Genomic DNA, 22,275 nt, shown 5'->3' on the forward strand with positions numbered 1-22,275 from the left:
GCCATAAGTTGTGGAGAGTGTCGCGGATTTTCTTTGGGTATCAAAATGGAGTCATAGCGAGGCGCATGGGTTGCATTACAGCTAGTTCTTGTGTCTAGCGTTGAGTTTGTATAATAAGACATTGATTGTATGTATGCAATACCAATATGGTACATAACAGAGTGCACTACGTCACATGTAACCATGGTCCGTAGCGTAGCTTGGTAGCTTCTCCGCACATCATCACCTCACCACCATTCTCAGCACAACAACATGATCATTCTCATCTTGCTGATAATAATCATAATCTTACTATAAGATATCTAGTTGATATGCCTCCTAGGAAGATCACCCTCGCCATCGCCCACCCATCCATAACATCCACCTCGCCATCCCACATCACCCAGCTCGCGCACTCCGCAGCCTCCAAGGGGGCTCACCTCCTCCTTATCCCATCTTACGCGACACCCGTTGCAGCAGCAGCCAGGAACAAGAGTCCGAGAGATCAGTACCTGAGATTATTCAATTGCGCTCACGATCTCTCCGACCAGGGAAACAATCCATTGTGTCATGGCGACAAGAAATCCAAAGCTCGAGAGACACTGGAACATCTCGCTCGGGAGACGAAACTGTTCCTCATTGTGGGGTTGATTGAGCGCGCGTGTGGGAATCTGTATCATACGGTGGTGTATATTCATCCTGGGGATGGGTTGGTGGAGAAGATGAGGTGTTTTGCTTTGGTATGCCTCTACCTTTGTCTTTCTCCGTTCCTATAGGGATGAATGGATATGCTAATGATGTGGTGATGTGGTATAGACCGGCGCAGCAAAGACGTATCTCTCTCCCGGACAACACCATACTTCTCCAACTACAATTCAGTGTAAAAGTGGGCTTGAGGTGAAGATCGGGGTTGGTATATGCGAGGAAAACTATTACCCGCTTGTACGGCAGCAATTATACACTGCTGGGATTCAGGTGTACATCTCCCTCGGTGGTGTCTCTTACCTTGATGGTGGTGAAGATAGTAGTGATGAAACCGGCCTATGGGAGAGTTTGATGCGCACGGTAGCTGTGGAAGGGCGGGTATTCGTTCTAGGGGGTTACACTACATCTTATCCCGCTATCTACCAACCTGCGCGTCAATCCCAATTCGGTTCTCCTACTCATGGTCCCAGTGGTAGCGGGAGCTGGCAATCTCCTCCGGGCATGAAGAAACGGTCCCTATCTGTTACAGCGGAAGGACCACATGAAATTGTCTGGCCGGAGGTTCGGCATGCGGATGGTGGTGGTGGTGGTGCTGCTGCTGCTGCTGCGGGACCACGAAGGTCAGTGACGGCCGAGGGACCGCATGAGATTGTGTGGCCTGGACAACAGTCGAATGCAGATGTGGCGGTGGATGTGGATGAGGAGACGGTCAGTCCGGGGAGAGTGGAGCAGAAGCCTGGTGGTAGTACTAGTGGAAGGGAAGGGCCGTCGGGCGAAGGTGGGTGTGGAGGGGCAGCGTGGATAGTGGGTCCGTTTGGAGAGATTCTGGCGAGTTCGAGGGGAGGAGTGTCCTTGGATGATGATGGATTGTTGGTGAGAGAGGTGGATTTGGAGGATTGTATTCGCGGGAGATGGGATCGGGATTTAGCTGGTAGCTGACTGATTGCTTGATATGGACATAGTTGAAGATATTCCAGGGAAGTTGAAGATAATACCATTGTCAAGTTCAAATCTACTGCCCGATAACCAACCATATCAACCATCCACCAGTAAGTACCAGCTAAGCTTCGAGCAGATACTACTTCGTATCAGATGATCCCATCGCTGAGCTGGCAAGAGGGGTAACCCCGCCATGTTATTTTTGCTAGTATCAAGCTATATCTCCACAACCCTCTTCCAAGAATCTAGTCTACTGTATAGCATAACAAATATCCCCTAATCAACCATCACAACATTTCCACATCCACCCACAATGTCCACAACAACCACCACCATCACCACAACCCTCACAGGAGCACCCACAGGATCACCCCGGGTCCTCTCCGTCTCCAAATCCCCCACCCACACCATCTCCAAAACCCCCGTTCCCTCAATAACCCTCCTCCCGAACCACGGCGTCAGCGGAGACTGCCACGCGGGCAAGACCCTCCAACACAATCCCTCCACCTCTTCCACCACCACAACCGCCGCAGGCAACCCTCGCCAAATCCACCTCCTACCCGTCGAATCCCTCCGGTACATTTCCTCCACGACCCTTAAAGGAAACCCACCACTGACTCCTGGCGGAGTCGGCGAGAATGTCACGACGGAGGGTATCGAGTTGGGGAATTTACCTGTTGGGACGGAGATACATTTTGGAGATGGAGATAGTAATAATGGGGCAATTGTGAAAATCACAGGAGTGAGGGAGCCAGGACCGGGGTTGGAGAAGGTGAGGCCTGGGTTGAGGGAGGCGTTTAGGGGGGTGAAGAAGGGTTGGTGGGGGGTTTTGGGGGTGGTGGTTAAGGGGGGGGAGGTTAGGGGGGGGATGGGGGTTAAAGTTGTAGTTAGTAGTTAAGTTGGTGGTTGATGTGGATGGATCTGGATTTAAACTGTGGTGATATTGAGATTATATTCAGAGTAGTATAATGGGATTGTTTGATTGATATATAGGGTCAGTGGTGGTGGTAGTTCGCTAGTTACTGACAGCTGATAACACGTACTCGTTGTAAACACTTTATTTCTTCGTAACTAAAGAAGAATGATCTACTTCTACTTTCTACTCTCCCTCTTCCTCACCACCTCCTCTGTAGCCTTCTTTACTCCCTCGCCTAACCCAGGGTCCACCTTTGAAAATAGTTCTACAATCATCAGCATTCACCATCATCTAAAGAGAAAGGGACATACCATAAACCCTCCTCCTCAGATCCCCACTCCAAACCTGCCCCAAATGCACCGCCACATTCCCAAAGAACCGTTCCTGATGTCCCTCCTCCTTCCCAATCACCTTCCACAACCCCCTCGCCTGCACGAAATCATCTTCATACAGTCCATACTGGAAGTTACTCACCTGCCCCACCCACTTCTCATGCTCCGTGAGGGTGCTCACCGCCTGCGGTGCTTGTCCTTTGACATCCTGGTAGAATTTGATCGGTTTCAGAGATGAGCCGACGTAGTTGGGATCGGCGCCGTAGTTGTCGGAAAAGTTCATCTGCCCGTCGCGCTGGTAGGGACAGTAGACTTGGGTTTTGGCCGCGTTGGTGGGGAGTTGTTGGTAGTTGGTGCCGACGCGGTAGCGCGCGGCGTCGGGGTAGGAGAACATTCTTGCTTGGAGCACTGTCTCTTGTCAGTATACTTAATTGGTGATGTCAGTGAGTGGTGTAGGCTCACTGGGGTCTGCGGATGGAGCAACGCCCGGAACAAGGTTCGATGGAGAGAAAGCGGCTTGTTCGATGTCGGTGAAGTAGTTTCGAGGCTAGACAACGCCATTATAATCAGCATGGCTCTCAACAACAAATACCAATGGAATAGGCATACATTCCGATTCAACTTCATCGTTCCAATCTGCCGCAACGGAAAATCACTATGCGGCCACACCTTGGTCATATCGAAGATATTCCATCGGTAGTTCTCAGCCTGCTCGGGCGACATGACCTGTACGTAAACATTCCAGGTCGGATAGTCTTTCCGCTCGATAGCTTCAAACAGATCCTGGATGAGAAAATCGGGGTTCTCTCCGGCCATGCGCACAGATTCTTCTTTGGTGAGGTTTTTGATGCCTTGGGTGGTTTTGATGTGGATTTTAACGTATTTGAAGGTGCCATCCTATACAGTTAGTACTTGTCTGTTGTGGATGTGGAGGATAACTTACCTTAAGGGTGAACTTATAGGTATGCCCGCTATAAGCATTCATATGTCTCAGAGACGCAGGAGTGCCCCGATCACTGAATAGATGGAGGAGCTGGTGGAAGCCTTCTGGGTTTCCGGCGTGGAAGCTACCTAGTTAGTAGATACTATTTCATAGTATGTGTGTACGTACTCCCAAAACTACAATTGCACCAGTTAGTACCGATCCACCTAATATCAAATCAATGGGCATACCATATTCGGATCCGGCAGATGCGACTGCGGATTCCGCTTGTGGGATCGATTGAGCGACGGGAACTTGAGCGGATCCCGAATGAAGAAGACGGGCTATCACATTAGCTATACCCACACGTTATATACTCGGTTTCGATGGTGGTAGCTACCGTATTGTTGAACACCCAATCCAGATTCCCCTCATCCGTATACAGCTTCATCGCCCAGCCATGCACATCACGCAAGGTATCAGCTGACCCAGCCTCAGGACCAACGGTCGAGATACGCAGCAGTAACTGGGTGGTTTTGCCGATCTCACTGAGGAAGCTGGCGGAGCTGATGTCGGAGCAGTCTTGGGTGCAGGTGAACTCGCCATATGCGCTGTGCTGTTAGTATGGTTATTTTGTTGAGGGGATGTGGAAAGGGTACCCGGCTGCTTTGGCGTGGACGACACTGTTAAACTATCAGTACTGCAAGATGTCTATAGGGGATCAGAATTACCGCTCTGGAATCCGCTCACGAGCAAAGTGAGCTAGAGTCTCAATGAGTTGGGTATCCTGCATCAGAACCAGGCCGGCGTTGCCGCTGCGCAACTGCACCGAGGTGGAGTTGCTGGCGTAGGGGCAGCCTGATGATTATTAGATATTATAATCTCCATGATAGATAGAGATATACCTTCTGCCAGGGTGTAGTAGCGTTGATCCATGATTCTTTGCTAGACAATGGCAGCAATTGATACTAGTTTTACAATCTGTCCACTGTAGACACCGAGTAATTGAGTTCCTGGAAACTTCATTATACTTATGCCCCGAAAAGTCAATTACATCACGCATCACACCAACTCCTTATCAGAACCTTACCACCAACCATCATCGAATAGAAAGCTCTCCTGAACCAATCGATCAACCAAACAGATCATGCTGATCTAGAATCCGACTACTACTTGCTTGAACATAGTATGTTTGTACACACCAGTCAGGATCTTACTTGGAAGAATGTAGAAGGTTCAGTCTGCCTGCTTGAAGTAAAGGTAGAAAAGAAAGCTAAACATATATGAAGACAGTAACAATGGATACTATAATATAATAGGAAATGGATTAAGATGTACTTATAATACCTAAGAAAACATTATTATTCACATGTAACCACCTGTTCCTACAACCAACCCTCACTACAATCTGCTAAGGGACCTGAGTTCTCGATATTATCCTGAACAGCTTCAAATCTGTATATATTCTTAAATGTATAGTTATCATATGTAGAGTTGATAATGTTATATTTTCATAGAACAGTGACTGCAGGCAGATTAATAGTAGAGTCGCACGGGGCACATTGTTTTGGACGTCTCGGGTAGCCGGGGATGCCTCGAGTAGTAACTTTCGGAGAAAAAATGTCAAGGAGCATTCCTGTGCATGGCAATGGCCAATCCAACCGTCGGGAGGAATTCACTGCATATGGATTGTGACGTGTCAATCTCCATGTGTTACAGATCGAAGTGGTAGCTATTATCACATGCTATTGCGACTATTACTCGCATCCTTGCTATTCATATTAATATCATCATATTCAATTCAGAGCTATAATTGAACCAGTGGGTATATCTCCCCAACACAGAATATCACCTTAAACATCAGTTCATAATGCAGCATACGCAGTATACTCTTATCTATCCCATCTATTATACAGCTATATGATCAGCAACAATGCCGGATGCATCGGAACACAATCCCCTCCCCAAACCCAATTCCGCATCTAGACCACGCATTCACCAATCACGTCCATTCCATTAGCCACTGACCAACCTCCATTTCTTAGTCTACCAAACTAGCTACTTGCTAAGATCCACACTGATGATACTGATGTATCGACTCCACTCCAGCTACTCCAGCTCTACAATCCCCTCATACGATCTACCCACTCTGAAACGAGTCAACATGAAGTATCTATCCCACCTTCTACATCTTGATCTACTATCTAGCCTGGAAACAAGAAAGTACCAAGCTGACTCACATCCAGTCAGAAATCCCACAACCCCCTCAACCCGACAGGATCGGCGATTCTCGGCTGAGAGCAGCGTAGATAACAGACAGGGATAGACGTAGTTAGATAGACTAGTAGGTAGTCATGAAGTCACCGTCCCAACCTTCCACCACCACCAAATCTAATCCAGTAAAATCCATACATTCCCCCCTCTCCCCTCTTTTCTGCTTCCGGCGTCATCTCCCCATCTTCTAGTACTTTTGCTATCCATGTCATTGCTCATCTAGCATATATAATAACCACAATCTACCCATCAATTCATCAATCCATCATCATCCTCATCTAATATATCCATTTCCTAATAATATCGGTCATCATGGCCACCCAAACCACCAACATGACCGTCCTAACCGCCCAAATGGACACCACCAACCGGCCTGACGAATGGAAGATCGAGCAAGGTATGGCGGGCCACAAACTGCCCATCCTCGATCAAAGTGGTCTGGATACCGTGCATATCTATCCTCCGAAGCCGAAGGAGCTTTATAAAGATGAGGAGGCCATTGAGGCCGTGGGGAATCGGAATGAGTTGTTCAAGAGGGAGAAGGAGGGGTGGAAGGGGTATGTTCATCTTACTTTCTTGTTGTTATTGTTGTTGTTGTTGTCCAGTGGCTGATGATGAGATACTTGGTTATAGTTACGTGGAATGGGAAAACTACCCCGAGAAAAAAGCCAAAGCACACCGCATCCTCACCTCGCAGACCTTCTCCCCCTGTCCGGATTACATGTTTGGTCCTATTCCCGATACTAATCCCGTCTTAACCGGCGAGGACTTTAAACAATGGCATGCTGCGCTGGGGGGTGAACTTGCCTCTGTGGCGGATGATAGCTGGCGCACTGTTCTGCGTGAAAAGCACCCTGATATGCTGCACCTCCTCCAATTCCCATATAACGGGGAGCCGCCGAAGCGGCTCGTCACTTCTAAGGTTGTCACGCCGAACCCGCTGCACTTCGTCCGCAACCACGGAGGAATCCCACTCATCGAGAAAGATAAGTGGAGTCTGACGCTCGACGGACTCGTCAAGCACCCGAAGAACTACACGTTGGACGATCTTCAAGATGAGACGCGGTTCCCGCGCATCGAGAAACTAGTGACGATGCAGTGTTCGGGTACACGGCGGATCGAGCAGATCGCGCTGTACGGCGGACAAGGTGATGAAGTGCCGCAGGCGCCGTGGGCGGAGGGGGCAATTGGCACGGCGCGGTATGTGGGGATCAGTCTGAAGAAGGTGATCAAGGATTGCGGAGGACTGATTGCCCCCGCTAAGCATCTGGAGTTGTACGGCGCGGAGACGTATATCAAGGATCTGGAAGCGATGAATTACGTGGTGAGTGTGCCGTGGTCGAAGGTCAAGGCCAACGAGGTGATCTTGGCATGGGAGATGAACGGCGAGCCATTACCCAAGATCCACGGGTACCCGCTGCGGGTCGTGGTGCTGGGGTATATCGGTGCGCGCAGCGTCAAGTGGCTGTACCGGATCAAAGCGATCGAAAACCCGTCGCGAGCCCCCGTGCAAAGCAGGGAGTACCTCTACTTCAACCAGCAGGTGGGAAAGTATAACCAGACCCCCACGGACGGGATCCAGATCCAGGAAATGCCGGTGAGTTCGGCGATCATGTCACCGTGGACGAAGCAGGTGATTATCCATGACGGAAAGATCCGGTGCAAGGGATGGGCGTATTCCGGGGGTGGACGGTGGCCGGAGCGGGTGGAGTTGTCGGCAGATGGAGGGTTCAGTTGGTATTCGGTGCCACAGGAGAAGTTGTCGAAGAAGGGGAGATGGACGTGGCGAACATGGGAGATGGAGTTGCCGTGTGATGTTGAAGGGTGGATTGAGATTGTGTGTCGGTGTTGGGATAATTCGCTGAATACGCAGCCGTTGAATGTTCGGGCGGCGTGGAATTGGGGACTGCATGTCACGTCGTCGGCGCATCGGATCAGCGTGTACAGCGTGAACAAGAAGCATGAGGCGACAAGGAAGAAGATTGAGAAGATGGAGCATTTAGGCATTCCCCTTGCGCCGTTGACCTTCTATCAGCCTGTGCCGGGACAGACCCCGGAGCAGTATGAGCAGTATTGGAAGGAGCACGATCCGAGAGATGTGGATGATTAGTTTGAGGTGACTTGTGGTGGATTTAATCAAATTGCCTGGTAGCGATTAATAATAATGCTGTTGTTGTCTGCATTCTCATGGAGTAATAATACGATGAATGGTAGCCCACACCAACCCGCACAGGGGTATTGTTCACATTCAATATTTTCCATGTCACCGCCGTAGTGAACATATAATTATGAATCAGGTCCATTTATGAAAGCCTCCGCTCGACTGGAGATCAGAATCGGAACATCCCAGGGATCAGGAATTTACTAGCAGTACACGCCTACGCCTATGAAAGATCCCCATCTTCCATTCATCTTATATAGCAGAATTATCAATTGAATTAGTTTCCTTATTCAATCATTCATATCCCAAATGTAATTATTACATTCACTTGATCTCCTTTGTTTACCATCTGTGATGCCTAATATATAGGTGAATACCCCCAAGTCTGGTGAAAGCCACGACTAGGAGCAAACGGATATATAAACCAGGTCCTCCCCCTGGTTAACAGCAAGTCTCCAGGATCTCAATCATCCTCAAGCCGATAGTATATACTACTTTATGATATATTCTCATTCTTGAGATCCATTTACCGCATGACATCCATGGCTCAACTAATTACCCGTGGTCTTCATATATACATCTATAACTTCCGAGTCATCACTGACATCCACGAAGCGCAGTCTGCGTATCGGCCTTGCAATCAAGCACCGTGATCCTGATACAGCGGTAGTCTAGCAAACGCATGATGGACCGACTCTTGGACACACCAATCAAGGCTGTGAGCTTTGGGGCTGCTGTGCATGAATGGCGCTACGAACTTCCGTACTGGCCTACTCGATTGGCAACCTCAAGAATGGCTGCGTACGCCTGCTCTTGATACTGGAGCGTTGATGCGAGCGAACAAGCTCTGTCAGCAAGATAAGTGCATCGTTCAATTGTCTGGACGATTTCTTGCCAGCATGGGCACCTTGGATGCCTATTTCTATCCGTGACCACACGAGTTTGCTCGGGCGTCTTCCAGAGCCTACCAGCACAGCACCATAAACGCGAACCTGGCACCCCATCACTGTGTCCTGTATGCACGGAAGCTTTATATATGGTACTATTTCAACTTTTGCACGCTTTCCTTGGAGACAAGATTGATGAAAGTGCGGGTCGCGATCGCGGTATTCTCATCTCTCTCAATCCTGTCGGAGTTCTGTCGGTCTTCGCGGCCAATCTATCTGGAGTTGACTTCCCATGAACGCGTGGTGGCTGTTGAGTACATTGAACCTAGCTCAGTCCCAGCGGTCAGCCCCAGCTGGAGCTTTTCGCCTACAACGTCTACAAGTCTACCGATGCGCCTCCTAACATATATGTCGAAACAGCGTTTCTGCCAAGTAGGCCAAAACGATATATCGCTGGCTTCAGAGCAGGGATGACTTGTATGTCTCAATATATAATACGAGAAAATCTTGCTCTCACCCAACCGATGCAAAACTAACGTCAACAACCGCTGGCACAGCAATATATCCACTCAGCGGCCACCTTTGGCTTCTATACTCTCTCCCTTGCTACAGCGGAACATATCCCCCATCCTGTGGTGGCCTGCCTTTGCCACATTCAACACGTCCATACCCTCTCAATATTATTTGCTCTTCACGAGTGAACCTACCGCACTTTCTAGCCTCCTCAGACAGGCCGGATGTCTTATATCAGTTGAGCTATCTGGCCATAGCTGGTATATAATGACTGCCAATTCATGCCATGTCTACCTTGTCTATCCGGATGCACCGTTGCACTTCTTCCGCCCTTGAGAATGTCTCTACTAGTGGGTTGAGGCTACGCCGTCTAAGACAGCTTTGTAACGGAAGTCAACATCCAACAGGATTCGAACTCCAGCTCCCATGGCTGTTCGGTCCGGTTGGGTGTCAGAGAAGCCAAAGCCATCCGTGCAATTTTGCTGCTCGATTCTCCAACAAAATTGTTCGCGCGGAGTTTCACCTGAAGCTGAGCGAGTTATTCGGAAGTCAGTTGCTAAACTGTCCAAACTATGTATCATTAAGCACAATGATCAGGAGTCCTTTGTGATCAGCATGCATGGAACGCTGTTCTATATCACGCGGCATATCTCTCGCCTGAATATATTCAATATATACCTTCCTACCTCCTTTTTCATCTTATTTCTTCGTCTCTCAATTCTTTGTTTCACTGACCAAGGACAATGAGGATCGCACAACTCAACGCGAAGGGTCTGGGAGATCTTGCCAAGCTCAGAAGTGTGATTGTCTTTCTACGAGATATAAGAGTGGATCTAGTATTCATCTGTGAGTCTCACCTCACAACAGAGCGACTCGAACGGTACCAGCAAATGTACAGCGATATCCAAGCCTACACGAACGTCCCGTTCAACAACCGAGTGGGCGTGACATGGATAATTCTGTCCCCGTCGATCAAGGCTGGGAGGAAGACACTTCCTTTCTGCAATCTTGCTACAGCAGGAACAAGCGCCCAGTAAACTTGGAGAACATTTCGACACCGTCATAGCGAAGCTGGAATCAACAAAGCTAGCAGGGATACTATATATGATGAGCTGTATCCCGAAACAGCACATGGGGCTGCCGGAGATCATCTGGACCGTCTCCGGAGGTCGCTGTTGGTAACATTCTCCTATGGACTAGCAGATCCATACATTTTGATTCCGAAAGGTTTCAGAATATTACCTCGGGAAGCACAATCGACCCATCATTGACGCCTCTTCATCTCCACACTTCCGCACAGAAACGTTCAATTGTTGGACTTATTGGCTTTCAAGTGAGTGACACGAGCAAGCAGAAGCATCTTTATTCCCATCTTTTCAGCCCTTCTTAGCCCTTGACTTGATTACACCCAAATTATGGATTACAAGAGCTAACAGTATCAACTCATAAAGGCCACTCTTCCTCATATCCCTTAACTCACGGATAACCCTTCTTGTTTCTGCTCACTCGAGCACCATGCCAACTACCACAGTCAATCGGGCTACGCAAGTCATCCGTGTTAGTTGGGCGTGAACAGCTCTCTATACATGGAGCCTGCGGCAGCTGTTGCTACGAGGAGAGTTGCGTTTCGGTCTAGGTCGTCTTTACCCACCCGAATATGGCTCGTAATGCTCGCTGGCAGTATTAAGATGGAGGTGGTGGTGGGGATTAGTTTTAGGCTTTGTATCAGGATTTCAGTATCTGGGAGTGGAAGGGAGAGAGGCATTGTTGAGACTTACTGAGAAAAGGATCTTCAGCGGAGGCCCTTTAAGCTGCAGGAGCTGATCATGTCTTTTTAGATAGTACCAATAGGAACAAGTATAAGGCTTCAACATAATGATAAGGGTAATTATTGATGATTCCATTGATCGTGTAGGACCTTGAAATCAGAGAGGAGCTGCATGTCTTCAAGTAGAGATTTAAATTGTCGAAGTCTGTTACTAGTAGGCTTCTACGGAGTGATTCGAAGTACTTATCCACAGAAGATACTCCAATAAAATAATATCTTTTCAAAACTATCCTAACCACATGACAATACATCCTAAATCTCCAATTAAGGCAGTAGTACATATGAAAAACAAAAATGCGGTATCGACTGGGATCGCTCATCTATGTCTTAAGACGTCCCTCAAACCATGCTTGAAATAATTTCCGTCACCATGATGGCAAGCAAACCACCCCTTTCAATTCTCCTTCTCCACCGTAGTATCAGTCTCCGCCAAAACCTTCTGTATAACACCAACCTTGGCCCTCCCACTCACCAAATACCGAAACAGCCTCGACAGCGCCCTCATAGCCTCCACCCAATCCTCCTTCCGAAAGGGATCATAACCGCGTGTGAACAGCAACTCGAACTGTTCATCATCCGCACATCCCTTATCATGCACTCTGTTTATGGTCTCGACGGGGAAATACCCGCGCGCGATGTAAATCTGCGGACCATAGAATCCCACCACGAACACTTCCTGATCTTGTTGTAGCCGCTGATTGCGGATACGGATGCGGATGTTGCGGGTGAGATGGCCGAGCATGACGCTGAGGACTTCTGCAACAAATTCATCCCAGGTTTGTGCTTCGTACCACTGTTTCGTTTCTTGTTAGATATGCTACCACATATAAATAAATCCTCATATTGATGGGATGGGGATACCCACCGCAGAATACGAAATCACGGGGACTTCCTTGCCCATCGGTCCAACGGCAACCTGACCCACTGGCCTACTGCGATATATTTGACGGCCGATCACATACTTTGTTGATGGCATACCAGAAGGGAACCTGACACACAAACATTATAAGCCCCTTCCCTGCTCCTAATTAAGGTTTAGTGGTAGAGTAGTAGTAGGCATAAACTCACCGAATCTTCACCCCTCGCGCGCGTGCCTCCTCCCTAACTTCATCCAGCTTCATATAGACGGTCCGCATCAACGATTGCAGCGTAGAACTATGTGAGGTATCCAGTATTCGCTCGTACTTTGGCCATTCGCGCCCCACTATCCAGTTCTTTCGGGGTAGGACGATCTTCACGGTGGATGTGATAGGGCCAGTAATAAGGCTTGGTGGTGTCTTCACTGTGGATGGGATAGGGTCAACAAAGATGCTTAGTATTTCTGGGGAAGAGGAATCATCGTCAGGCTGGTAACTGGAGAGATCTTGGAAAAGGAGGGCGAATTGGTGGTCGTCGGGGTTGCTGTCGTCATCTTCGTCGTCGTGGGCCCAGTCGTATAACTGGGTTGACGTGACCGTGTTGGACTGCTGATAGATTCGTGGGGTGAGGATTTCTATGTCTTTTTCTGGATTGGTGTGTTAGAGGGTGTGTTTTGTGTAGAAAGTATTGGGAGAGATGGATTACCTTCACGGTCTTGACTGGTTACGAGGGGGATTAGCTGGTCGAGAGGGACGACGCGGGTTTGGATGGTGGCGGACATGGTAGAGAGCAGAGTATTGAGTGGAAGTTTGGTTGTGTTCTGTGGGTAGAATGATGGAATGTGTGTTTATAAAGTTAGTAGGAAGAGGAAATTTATGTTGTTGTTTGATCTGTAATGAATCAGGGTGGGAGAATTGTTGGCATTCACCGTACCTGCTAGGCACTTCACCGGCTCTGCTGCCTAGGCCGTAGTTACAGCCTGATCTCCCCATCGAGACCTCTTCTAGGATCACTTTCTTTAGTATATGGAATTCAGTCTTAAGTGGAATGTGAAGAAGTGTAGGTGTATAATATTGTTGGGTGTGGATATGACTGTGTTACTGATTATGTTTCAGTGAGGCAGTGGCAGAGTATCTCAGGGTATGCTAGCGGACGTTGGGTGATGACTGCTTATAAGAGGCTGGTGTTTGATACCAATAAGGAGAAGGAAGTAGTAAGAGTGATTTATCTACTAGAACAGTATTGCTCCGCCCTTGTGCAAATCCAAGTGAAGCCAATCGTTATATGCTTAACTCCTATCCAACAATAACACGATGAAGTACCATATCCAACGCCATATCATACACCATCCATCCAACCATCCAAGATAATACACTAAACAGAAAGACAATATGCCCTAAATAATACTTACTTACACCCCTCTGCTAATGGCTACCCCCAAACCACCTTGCGAATCTTCACATTCGCAACATGCGTCACCGCCACCACCCCCAACCCGCCACCCGCACCAGTCAACACCAAAAACAACTTCTCCTCCAACCCTTCTTCTGTCCTCCATTTATCATGATATGCCTTCTTCCCCTGAATCGATGGCAACCTTTTGAATGCAAACCGATATGCTCCCCTGGCTAAATGTTCCAACGGGCCACTCAACCCCCTCACCTCACCGAGCTCCTCCAGCGGCTCAAATCCCACACTCAGATATGACACTCCTCCATGTCGACACAATGCCATCGCAGCAAACATCAACAGATCTGTAAGTCCCTTGGGCGCTGTCGGCAGCGCAACACACGGATCAATGTGGTATCCGTTGTTAGCGCCGCAGTAACGCAGGGCCGCGAAGGCAATCGGCACGCCATCTTTATCTTTAGCATAGATGTAGGTCATCAGGGAAGGGAGGAGAGTCGAGGAGAACGGGGAGGTGTATTCGGTGATGAAGGCTTGAGGGGTGGTGGATGTGTTGCGGGTTTCGCGCCAGGTGGTGTAGATATCTTGTAACTCTTTCTCCAAGGCAGCGTCACTGCCAGGAACGTATATGTCTAGGGTTATTCCACCTTTATCTGGGTTTAGGAGTTGTTTGTTCTGTATCAGAAGACGCTTTCCGGCTGATTCGTTGAGGAGGGCGTTGGTGGTGGGGTTGAGGACGCGCGAGGTCCCAAAGTGCAGCATCGTCCAGTTGTGTTTGTTTTTGGTTGATGTCTGGGCTTGCGCGTAGTGCGTGAGACGGGGGCTGGCGCCGAGGAAAGCCATGCCGAGGAGGCGGGCTTTGCGGTAGGTTTTGAACTCGGAGAGGAGCGAGGGGATGCTCTCTTCGTCGCTGATGGGGTCGCCGGCGATGATGGCGGTTTGGTGTACCACTTTGAAGCAGAGCGCTGCGGTGTGGGTGGTGTTGAGGAAGATGGTGTAGCTGGGGTCCAGCAGGGACATGTGTGAGACTTGACTGTGTTTGGCGGCGAGGTGGGCGATGGTGGTGAGGGTGCTGAGGGTGGTGGCGCAGGGACCGGCGAGAGTTATGATGCGGTTGGAGGGGAGGGGGGGAAGGGAGGATGAGGAAGATAAAGATGAGGGTTTATGGATGGAATCATGGCTGGTGCGGCTGGACGTGATGCTCTTGATGTCAGAGGTGGAGGCTGAAGGGGAGGACGTGACGGTGCTGGTGCTGTTGATGCTGAGATTACAATGGAAGGAGGATGAGAGCTGCTGTGGAGCGAGAGGATGGTGTACAGGTGCCCAGTGAACGATAGGACAGTCGAGTCGCGCTTGCAGAAGACGCTCGTACAGCGATTGTCCGATCGTGTCGGCCAGCAGCACCTTGGTGTTGGACTGCTGGGATTTCTTCTGCTTGCGGGGGTGGCCAGATGAGGTCATGTCGATGTTCAGATGAAGAAAGTGTGTTGATAGCCGCAGGAGTGGTGTCCAGACAGGTGCAAATATAAAGAAAAGCGAAGCGCGATTGTACTCAGGACATCGAGGGGAATGACGAACAAAGAAGAGGAGAGGAGAACAAAACTCTAGGCTGCCATCAGCACAGCCATTGGGCACAGCGTGTGCAGCGATGCGCTGAACTGCCCGAAACTGTTGATCGGCGCGAACCCTGCCTAGTGGGGCCAAAGAAAGTAAATTACACGGGCATCACCGTTATGAAGAAGCATGAGAAGCTTTATGATGGCGAGGACTGGAGAATCAAGGGTTTATGAAATGGGAGTCGCCGTAGACGACCATGAGCTCCAAAAGGAGCGATTAGTCTTCTGCGGTCTTTCACCACTGCCTTTCTTTTAATATCCCGTCTTTGATGATCACAATCATCGAAGCATCACTGCTCGTATTCCCTCAGAATATGGCTGCCTGGTGTCCTGCATGTCTGTTTCGTCTGGACCCTATTTGTGCCATCCCAAGGTACAGTCGCGGTGGGGCGACAGGTGTATTTAACGGCGGTGATTGGCTCGGTGGGCGGTTCCAAAAGCTTAAGGGTCTTGCCTTGCGGACCAGACAGAGGCTTGTTGGTCAGCCCTATTATGCAGCTCGGAATCCGCGGGTTGCAGGCATACTGTCAGGAAAATGTCGCAGATTGATGAGTAAGAGAACGATGCATTACTACGTATGAGTAAGATGATTTCCTATTACATAAAGCGGTATGGAGTAGATAGTTAACTATTAAGTTAGTGCTCTCGTGCACAGTAAGCTCTGCTGACCTACTCTCTAACCTAGTCTAACGACTATTGCTGGTAGCTCAGCCTAGCACAGCCCATACCTAAATGGCTACCTAGTATGATTATATCCACAGCCACTCGGAATCTTGACCTTTTCTTCACCAGTTTCATCCACCATGATTCTACACATGATCTGATCAAAATTGCATCTCCACTACATGATACTCACTCGGAACGATCTCGGAAGTCGGAACAGTTCCATCAGAATCACGTGATCTCCAGCAAAATGTGACGCTTTTTCGCAAAAAGGAATGAGTCAAAAGAAATTCTCAATGATTTTCTACAAGTGCTCCTAGTCAACTAGCGGCCATTAGTATACCCGATCATAACCGATATCAATATACACATCATGCATCGTCTGCGTCTCCCCACCATGCCCAAAACATGCATCCGTCCTCAGCTGCAAACCCGCCTAATCAGCACCCCCTCACAACCCAAGCCAATCCCCGCACGCGCACACCAGAAGCCTCAGAAAGATGACTTGCGTATTCTCCCCGCTACTCCTGGTGACAGCCCCGCCATCGCGGATGTCTTCTTGCATGCTTTTTCCGACCCGTTCAGTCGACGCATGTTTCCCATCACCGAGGACGTGCGCAGTTGGTGGGTAGACCAGTTCAGGCGCGACATTGAAGAATCGCAAGCTGTCACTCCCAGTACTGCCTTTTTGAAAGTTACTGCGGGTGAAGATGGAACGGTAGCTGCGTTTGCAAAGTGGTGGTACCCTGCCTCATCATCAGAGGCGCTACCTAAGGATGGAAAGAAAAATCAGACCAAGATTGTTTGGCCCCCAAGCTCGGATGCCGATCTCTGTGAGCGATTCTTTAATTTGATGGACAGCGAGAAGCAGAGGGTCATGGGAGGGAGGAAAGAGGGGTATTTCTGTGAGTTGTCCTTTTACTTGCTTCGTATCTCTCTGGGCAATGCTGATCGCTCAGACCTCGACATGCTGGGCACTCTGCCCCAGTTCAACGGCCGGGGCATCGGATCGAGGTTACTGCGTTGGGGGCTGGACCGGGCAGACGAGAAAGGTGTGCCGACTTTTTTGGCTTCCACGCCTGCGGGACGGCCCCTTTATGAGAAGTATGGGTTTGAAGCGGTGGAAGAGTACGAAGTGATCCCGGGGTATTCCCAGGCGTCGATGGTACGGGAAGCGAAGTTTTTGTAGATAAGTCTTACTTGTATAGAATTGTGTATAATAGATTAGATAGACCACATGATCATACGTATAACATCTTAGCGGTGAACCATTTATGATGATTTATCCCTTTGAGGATGCAATCTGCACCTGCAAAAGCTACTAGCAGGCCACGTAACCCCAAAAATAGGGCCAACCACGGATGATCGGCTCAGCCCTACAGGGCGGGCCCCACCCATTCCCAGGCCCAATCCGGCCAAATAACCCATCTCCCATCCCCCAACCCCGTTCCAGTTCTCCTTTCCCCCTTCTTTCCCTACCTCTCCTCTCCTCTCCTCTCTCTCCTCTCCTCTCTCTCCTCTCCTCTTCTTCCCTCTTCACCCCATGTTTCTCCCCCATGGTGGTCCAATTCCCACCACACCACCATGTCTTCTCCCATCCCTAAGCTCCTCCGCGAGTCGAGCGACCTCACCATTACGTCCGCGTCCACCCCCAGCACCACCACCTCGACCACCATCATTCCTACGAATAATGTAACCTACACCCGCACCCACCGAAAGCCTTCCTCTACCACCACAACCCTCCTCAACACCCTCAATCCTTTCCGCAAATGCACCTCAAAACGAAGACAGCAAAAACATCATAATAATCACTTCCACCTCTCCCACCAACCTCTCTTCCGCAACTCCCTCCTCGCCGGCGTCGGCTTCCTCGAACTCGCCAACGCAGCCGACTTTGCCGCCAACGTGTGGAACCAGATCCCCGTGCCGAAATACGCCATGGTCTTCATGGCAATTGGAGGGCCAATCGCGTTGCTGATTACATTGGTCGCTGCTCGAGATCTGTACCTGAGTTACACGAACGCGCAGCTGCTGCTGAAAGAACGTCGGTATTTACGCGAGTTACTTGACTCCATCACCACCACCCCCGATACACAGAACACACAAGCAGAGTTACTCCTCAGGAGCAGACTGAGTGTCAACTTCCGCGAACTCGGCACCGAAATCGTCGACCGCATCCTCATGGACGCGTTAATGGGCTTCGGGGCTCTTCTCGTCGGCACGGGCACCATCATGGCGATCTTCGGCGCGAATCATCACGTCTACGTCGCGAGTAATTTGCTCAGTGGGTATATCGGGAATGGATTGGCCGCGGTATTTGGGCTCGTGAATGCGTTGTGGTCGGGATACTTGGTGATACGGTTTCAGATTTGTTGGGGGAGGTGTTTAGGTGTTGCCAATACCAGCACTACCACATCCACAACAAGGGATGTTAGCAATGTGGTCGAGCTCACAGACACAGACCTGGAGACGGAGGTGAAAATGTATCAACACCCCCTGCGTCTGCGCTTCCGCAGTCTACAATTCCACGCTCTCGTCAACGGGATCAATGGTCTCGTGGCTGGTGCAGCGAGCATGGTCACGGCGACCATGTGGTACGGCTATGTGGTGCTGATCCCTTGCATTGTGAGTTTAATCGCGTGTAATTGGTTCTGGAGGGTTAGAGTCGGGTATGATCGGCCTTTGCTTTCGTCTAATACTGCTCCTATGACAACTGCTGTGGATATGGAAAGACGCGGTGGTGGTACAACCACCCCTGCTAGTACCACTGCTACTGCTACTGCTACTGCCACTGGCAATGGTGGAACTGGTGGTACTGGAAATGAAAAAATCGACCTCCTCCTCGACCTCAGCAGCGCCACACACCTCCACCGCATGCTTGCATCATCATCCACCACCAAAGATAAAGGAATCCAACTTCCCCGCCACATCCTCAACCGCCAATCCCCATCCTCCGTCATGTCCTTCCTCAGCCGAAACGGGATGTTCGAGGGATTCTGCGTGTGGATCGATCACGATAAGACCCTCGAACGAGGTGTAGAGGATATACTTGATCTGGAATCATTAACAATCCCCGGAGGGAATACCGACAACAATAATGAAAAACCACACCCAAACATCCATCACGATATCACTGGGGAAGAAGAGGTGGAAATCTCCCTCACAGCAGACGACTTCCTCACTCTCGCCCGCCACGACACAGACCTCTTCCTTCGGAAAATGAACGAGTATCTTGATGGGAATGTCTGCAGGGCTGTGGCGTATCGGGAGAGGTTTCTGTTGGAGGTTTTGGGGGTGTTGGTTTTTCTGGAATCTATTCCGAAGGATAATGAGGTGTTGGAGAGGAAGCGGAAATGGTGGTTTGGGTGTTTATAGACTTGTCTTCTACCTTAGTACCTGGTGTATTAGTTATGTTTGTCTATGTTTGGGATGGATGTGGATGTGCTGGACACAACATAGTGGTATGTGTGTGTGTTGTCATGCATGCTTGCGTGCATTAGCTTGTTTCTCTTTGTCTCTTTTTTCTTTTATTTGTTTGGCTCTCATGCTGTATATGCTGGCATAGAATAGATTTAATATCGAACTGGGTAGGAGGATGGAGGATGGTAATGTACTAATAATGCATCATGCATCATGTCATCAATTCATATCCTTGAATATTCATCTATCCTGTATGCAATTCTTCATCTCATCACTCAACATATACAGGCGCCTTGACCAATACATTCATCGGTCCTCTTCCCCTCACTTCCGCCGTCACAAACGAGGCAAATCGGATTCGTCCCGGTCCGCGCTCACGCTCCTCGCGTGTCTCTCCGGCTGGTGCGGACGGACCTGGCCGCCGTCCCATCAGCGAGCTGAAGACCGATCGCATGCGCTGCTCGCGCTGCGGCGGTCCATTGTCGGCGCCTCCTCCTCCCTCGGCCTCGTCCGGGCCCTCTGCCCGCTCCTGCTCGGCGGAGCCTCCGGACTCGGTCCGCACATGCGTCAGCGGCGGCAGCCCCGTCTCGACCTTCATGGTTCCCTCCTGGAGGACCGTCCCGGGGAGGATATACTCCACGCAAATGTCGCGCGACTCCAGCGGGATCTTCTCGGCTATGCCCACGGCGTTTTCCACGATCATGCGTGCCCCGTTGTCCAGCCCCGGCGGCGGCGGATCGTGCAAGTGCGCTATCAGCGTCGCTACCAGGCTGTTGATCAGCCGGTCGATGAGCTGCGCCCGGTACTCGTCCGCCTGCGGACCTTGCAGGTTGGTGAGCCCGTCGAGCGTGGTGCGCCGCCAGTTGGAGATGCGTGCGATCGCGTTCTCCTTGTCTTCCTCGGTGGACGGCTGCACCTGCTGCCGTCGCAGATTCATCTCGATGCTCTTGAGCTGGCGGCTGAAGGTGGGCTCCAAGGCCGGGTGGAAGTAGCGCTCGAACAGCTCCTCGACTAGCCACCGGCTCATCACCGCTCGTCCGATCGCTGTCATCTCTTTGGTGCCCGTGGTGTGTGCGTCGTCATTGACGTACCCGTTCAGCCAGGAGGGCAGCGTCGCCCAGTCTTTGCGGATGGAAAAGGCTAAATCTTTGATTGCCCCGTCCAGTCGACCGAACCGATTGGCATACTCATTGTCATCTAACACCGTACGAGACACGGCCATACGTTGGTGTGCTACCGTATTCTGAAGGTGCTGTACCTGCGCTTCCTTTTCGAAATAGTAACGCTTAACCTTGGAGTATTTGGCCTCTGCAAACGATTAGCAACGTTTCATTTAGGGCGGCAGCTAACTTACGAAGCTCATCATGCTTCTGAACCAAAGCCCGCACATCTATCTCGGCTGCATCCTCGCGATCACGTCGACTGTCACGCGAACTGGGCGTGTTGCGCCCCTGCTCCGGGGTCGAGGCAGTATTGTTCCGGAAGCCAGCTTCCGGATATGTGGAATGCCCAGGGACAGGAGACTGTCCTGAGGGCGCGGATGGACGGTCGGGCATGCCACTGGCAACCGTGTCTGGATGATGAACGGGGAGGGGACGTAATGGTGAAGGGGGCCCAAGGGATTGGCGGGAAGAAGGTCGAGGTCCGACCGTGGGGTCCAGTTGGGGCGGTGTTGGGGCCAAGTCAGCGGGCTGTCGGGATGGCTCCACCGGTGACGGACGAGTCAGATGTTCCAGCAGGCCGCTGTCGGTATTGGAGCGTTGGACGGAAGGATGCGGTGAACGAGGGGGTCGAGTGTCGAGCGTCGGCGTCGGTCCTGTGTTCTGCGGCATGGGGGATCGACTCTGTGACTGCTGTGGTGTTTGAAGTTGGGTCCGCGGAGGCTGAACCGGAGATTCTGCCGCAGTATGAGACGGCGTCGGGCCTTGTGATTGGGGTTGCGGCGGAGGTGCCTGACCCTGAACAAACGCCGGCGGTTGCTGTTGTGGTTGCTGCTGTTGCTGCTGCTGCTGCGGCTGCTGTTGGGGTCGACGGGCTTGAGGAACCTTGGGCCACGGGGCGTCTAGTTCATGCTCTCGCGACCACGAGGTTCCTGGGCGGCGTTCGGATGTGGTGTCTATCGACAACGGTCGCTGTTGTTTGGATGGTCGACCCGCGGAGATTTTCTTGACCGACCGGCTGCGCTGCAGAATTCCGGACTGGTCGCGCGCGGCTGCGGACGAGTGAAGGGAGAAGAGACTGCGACGAGATTTGCGAGGTTCTGGCTCAACAGGCTGCAGTGGCTCGGCTGGCAGCGGCCACGACTGATGGTCAGGGTCAGCATCGAGGATGGGTGCAGGGGACGCTGGCCGTACCGGAGTGTCGTCACTGCTGTTGTTGCCGCGCGGGCTGGTATGACGCTGGCTTTTGGAGCGACGCAGGGGATACGAGGTGGAATATTCCTGGGTCGTGTTCTCCTGTTGATAGAGTTGCGGAGAAGCACCAGGCGTGGTGGAGGTGGAGGCAGAAGCGGTGGTGGCTGAAGGGATGGTGTTGACAGCCGTGGAGGAGTTATTGTTGGTGGTGGTGGAAGTGACAGGCAATGGAGGGAGACGCTCGCGGGAGGTGGAGACGGAGAAACGACGGTCGAGATCGTCGTCGGGGTAGACGCCAGGGGCAGCGGGCAGATGCTCGACAGATCGGAATGCAGACGCGGCAGCAGAAGGCTTGTGCTTACGGCGAAAGAGGGGCATGGAGAAGGGTGAGATGAGAGGAATGATGGGAGAGAGAGAGAGAAGGGGGAGAGGGAGCGAGAGAGTAAGACAGAGAAAAGAAGGAAGAAGAGGAACTGCACGATGGGATGGGAATAATCAATA

General features: G+C 50.8%; 10 protein-coding genes across 10 annotated transcripts; 6 read left to right on the top strand and 4 right to left on the bottom strand.

Annotated features, from left to right (window-relative positions):
- Positions 1-214: 214 nt before the first annotated feature.
- Positions 215-1,705, top strand: ASPBRDRAFT_205607 (nitrilase). The gene is made up of 2 exons (XM_067621745.1): positions 215-719; positions 796-1,705. Exons 1-2 carry the CDS (start codon positions 312-314, stop codon positions 1,621-1,623), a joined length of 1,236 nt encoding a protein of 411 aa, XP_067480595.1. The 5' UTR covers positions 215-311; the 3' UTR covers positions 1,624-1,705.
- Positions 1,706-1,936: 231 nt separating this feature from the next.
- Positions 1,937-2,675, top strand: ASPBRDRAFT_194305 (MOSC domain-containing protein; the record flags this gene model as incomplete). The annotated part of the gene is made up of 2 exons (XM_067620735.1): positions 1,937-2,438; positions 2,653-2,675. 2 exons carry the CDS (start codon positions 1,937-1,939, stop codon positions 2,673-2,675), a joined length of 525 nt encoding a protein of 174 aa, XP_067480596.1.
- Positions 2,676-2,715: 40 nt separating this feature from the next.
- On the bottom strand, positions 2,716-4,729 carry ASPBRDRAFT_121789 (catalase; the record flags this gene model as incomplete). The annotated part of the gene is made up of 11 exons (XM_067617459.1): positions 2,716-2,804; positions 2,851-3,279; positions 3,334-3,418; positions 3,481-3,768; positions 3,815-3,938; positions 3,983-3,990; positions 4,045-4,137; positions 4,194-4,404; positions 4,453-4,476; positions 4,525-4,651; positions 4,699-4,729. The coding sequence occupies 11 exons, from the start codon at positions 4,727-4,729 to the stop codon at positions 2,716-2,718; spliced, it is 1,509 nt and encodes a 502-aa protein (XP_067480597.1).
- A 1,433-nt stretch (positions 4,730-6,162) lies between these two features.
- On the top strand, positions 6,163-8,347 carry ASPBRDRAFT_173972 (sulfite oxidase). Its single transcript, XM_067619761.1, has 2 exons — positions 6,163-6,624; positions 6,701-8,347. The coding sequence occupies exons 1-2, from the start codon at positions 6,380-6,382 to the stop codon at positions 8,175-8,177; spliced, it is 1,722 nt and encodes a 573-aa protein (XP_067480598.1). The 5' UTR covers positions 6,163-6,379; the 3' UTR covers positions 8,178-8,347.
- Positions 8,348-11,832: 3,485 nt separating this feature from the next.
- On the bottom strand, positions 11,833-13,095 carry ASPBRDRAFT_670667 (uncharacterized protein; the record flags this gene model as incomplete). The annotated part of the gene is made up of 4 exons (XM_067628836.1): positions 11,833-12,249; positions 12,322-12,445; positions 12,525-12,960; positions 13,035-13,095. The coding sequence occupies 4 exons, from the start codon at positions 13,093-13,095 to the stop codon at positions 11,851-11,853; spliced, it is 1,020 nt and encodes a 339-aa protein (XP_067480599.1). The 3' UTR covers positions 11,833-11,850.
- A 366-nt stretch (positions 13,096-13,461) lies between these two features.
- On the bottom strand, positions 13,462-15,638 carry ergS. The gene has a single exon (XM_067624480.1). It carries the CDS (start codon positions 15,180-15,182, stop codon positions 13,746-13,748), a length of 1,437 nt encoding a protein of 478 aa, XP_067480600.1. The 5' UTR covers positions 15,183-15,638; the 3' UTR covers positions 13,462-13,745.
- Positions 15,639-15,649: 11 nt separating this feature from the next.
- On the top strand, positions 15,650-16,254 carry ASPBRDRAFT_670671 (uncharacterized protein; the record flags this gene model as incomplete). Its single annotated transcript, XM_067628837.1, has 3 exons — positions 15,650-15,912; positions 15,978-15,991; positions 16,044-16,254. Coding segments are annotated over 3 exons (287 nt in total), but the record flags the coding sequence as incomplete, so codon positions are not given.
- Positions 16,255-16,306: 52 nt separating this feature from the next.
- Positions 16,307-17,266, top strand: ASPBRDRAFT_41024 (GNAT family N-acetyltransferase). Its single transcript, XM_067624481.1, has one exon. The coding sequence runs from the start codon at positions 16,398-16,400 to the stop codon at positions 17,187-17,189; it is 792 nt and encodes a 263-aa protein (XP_067480602.1). The 5' UTR covers positions 16,307-16,397; the 3' UTR covers positions 17,190-17,266.
- Positions 17,267-17,479: 213 nt separating this feature from the next.
- Positions 17,480-19,375, top strand: ASPBRDRAFT_173983 (uncharacterized protein; the record flags this gene model as incomplete). Its single annotated transcript, XM_067619762.1, has 2 exons — positions 17,480-18,383; positions 18,462-19,375. Exons 1-2 carry the CDS (start codon positions 17,585-17,587, stop codon positions 19,373-19,375), a joined length of 1,713 nt encoding a protein of 570 aa, XP_067480603.1. The 5' UTR covers positions 17,480-17,584.
- Positions 19,376-19,691: 316 nt separating this feature from the next.
- Positions 19,692-22,152, bottom strand: ASPBRDRAFT_53570 (uncharacterized protein; the record flags this gene model as incomplete). The annotated part of the gene is made up of 2 exons (XM_067627091.1): positions 19,692-20,728; positions 20,775-22,152. 2 exons carry the CDS (start codon positions 22,150-22,152, stop codon positions 19,692-19,694), a joined length of 2,415 nt encoding a protein of 804 aa, XP_067480604.1.
- Between the last annotated feature and the right edge of the window lie 123 nt (positions 22,153-22,275).

This window comes from Aspergillus brasiliensis (genome assembly GCF_001889945.1).
Source record: "Aspergillus brasiliensis CBS 101740 unplaced genomic scaffold ASPBRscaffold_4, whole genome shotgun sequence".
In the NCBI taxonomy this organism is placed as follows: Eukaryota; Fungi; Ascomycota; class Eurotiomycetes; order Eurotiales; family Aspergillaceae; genus Aspergillus; species Aspergillus brasiliensis.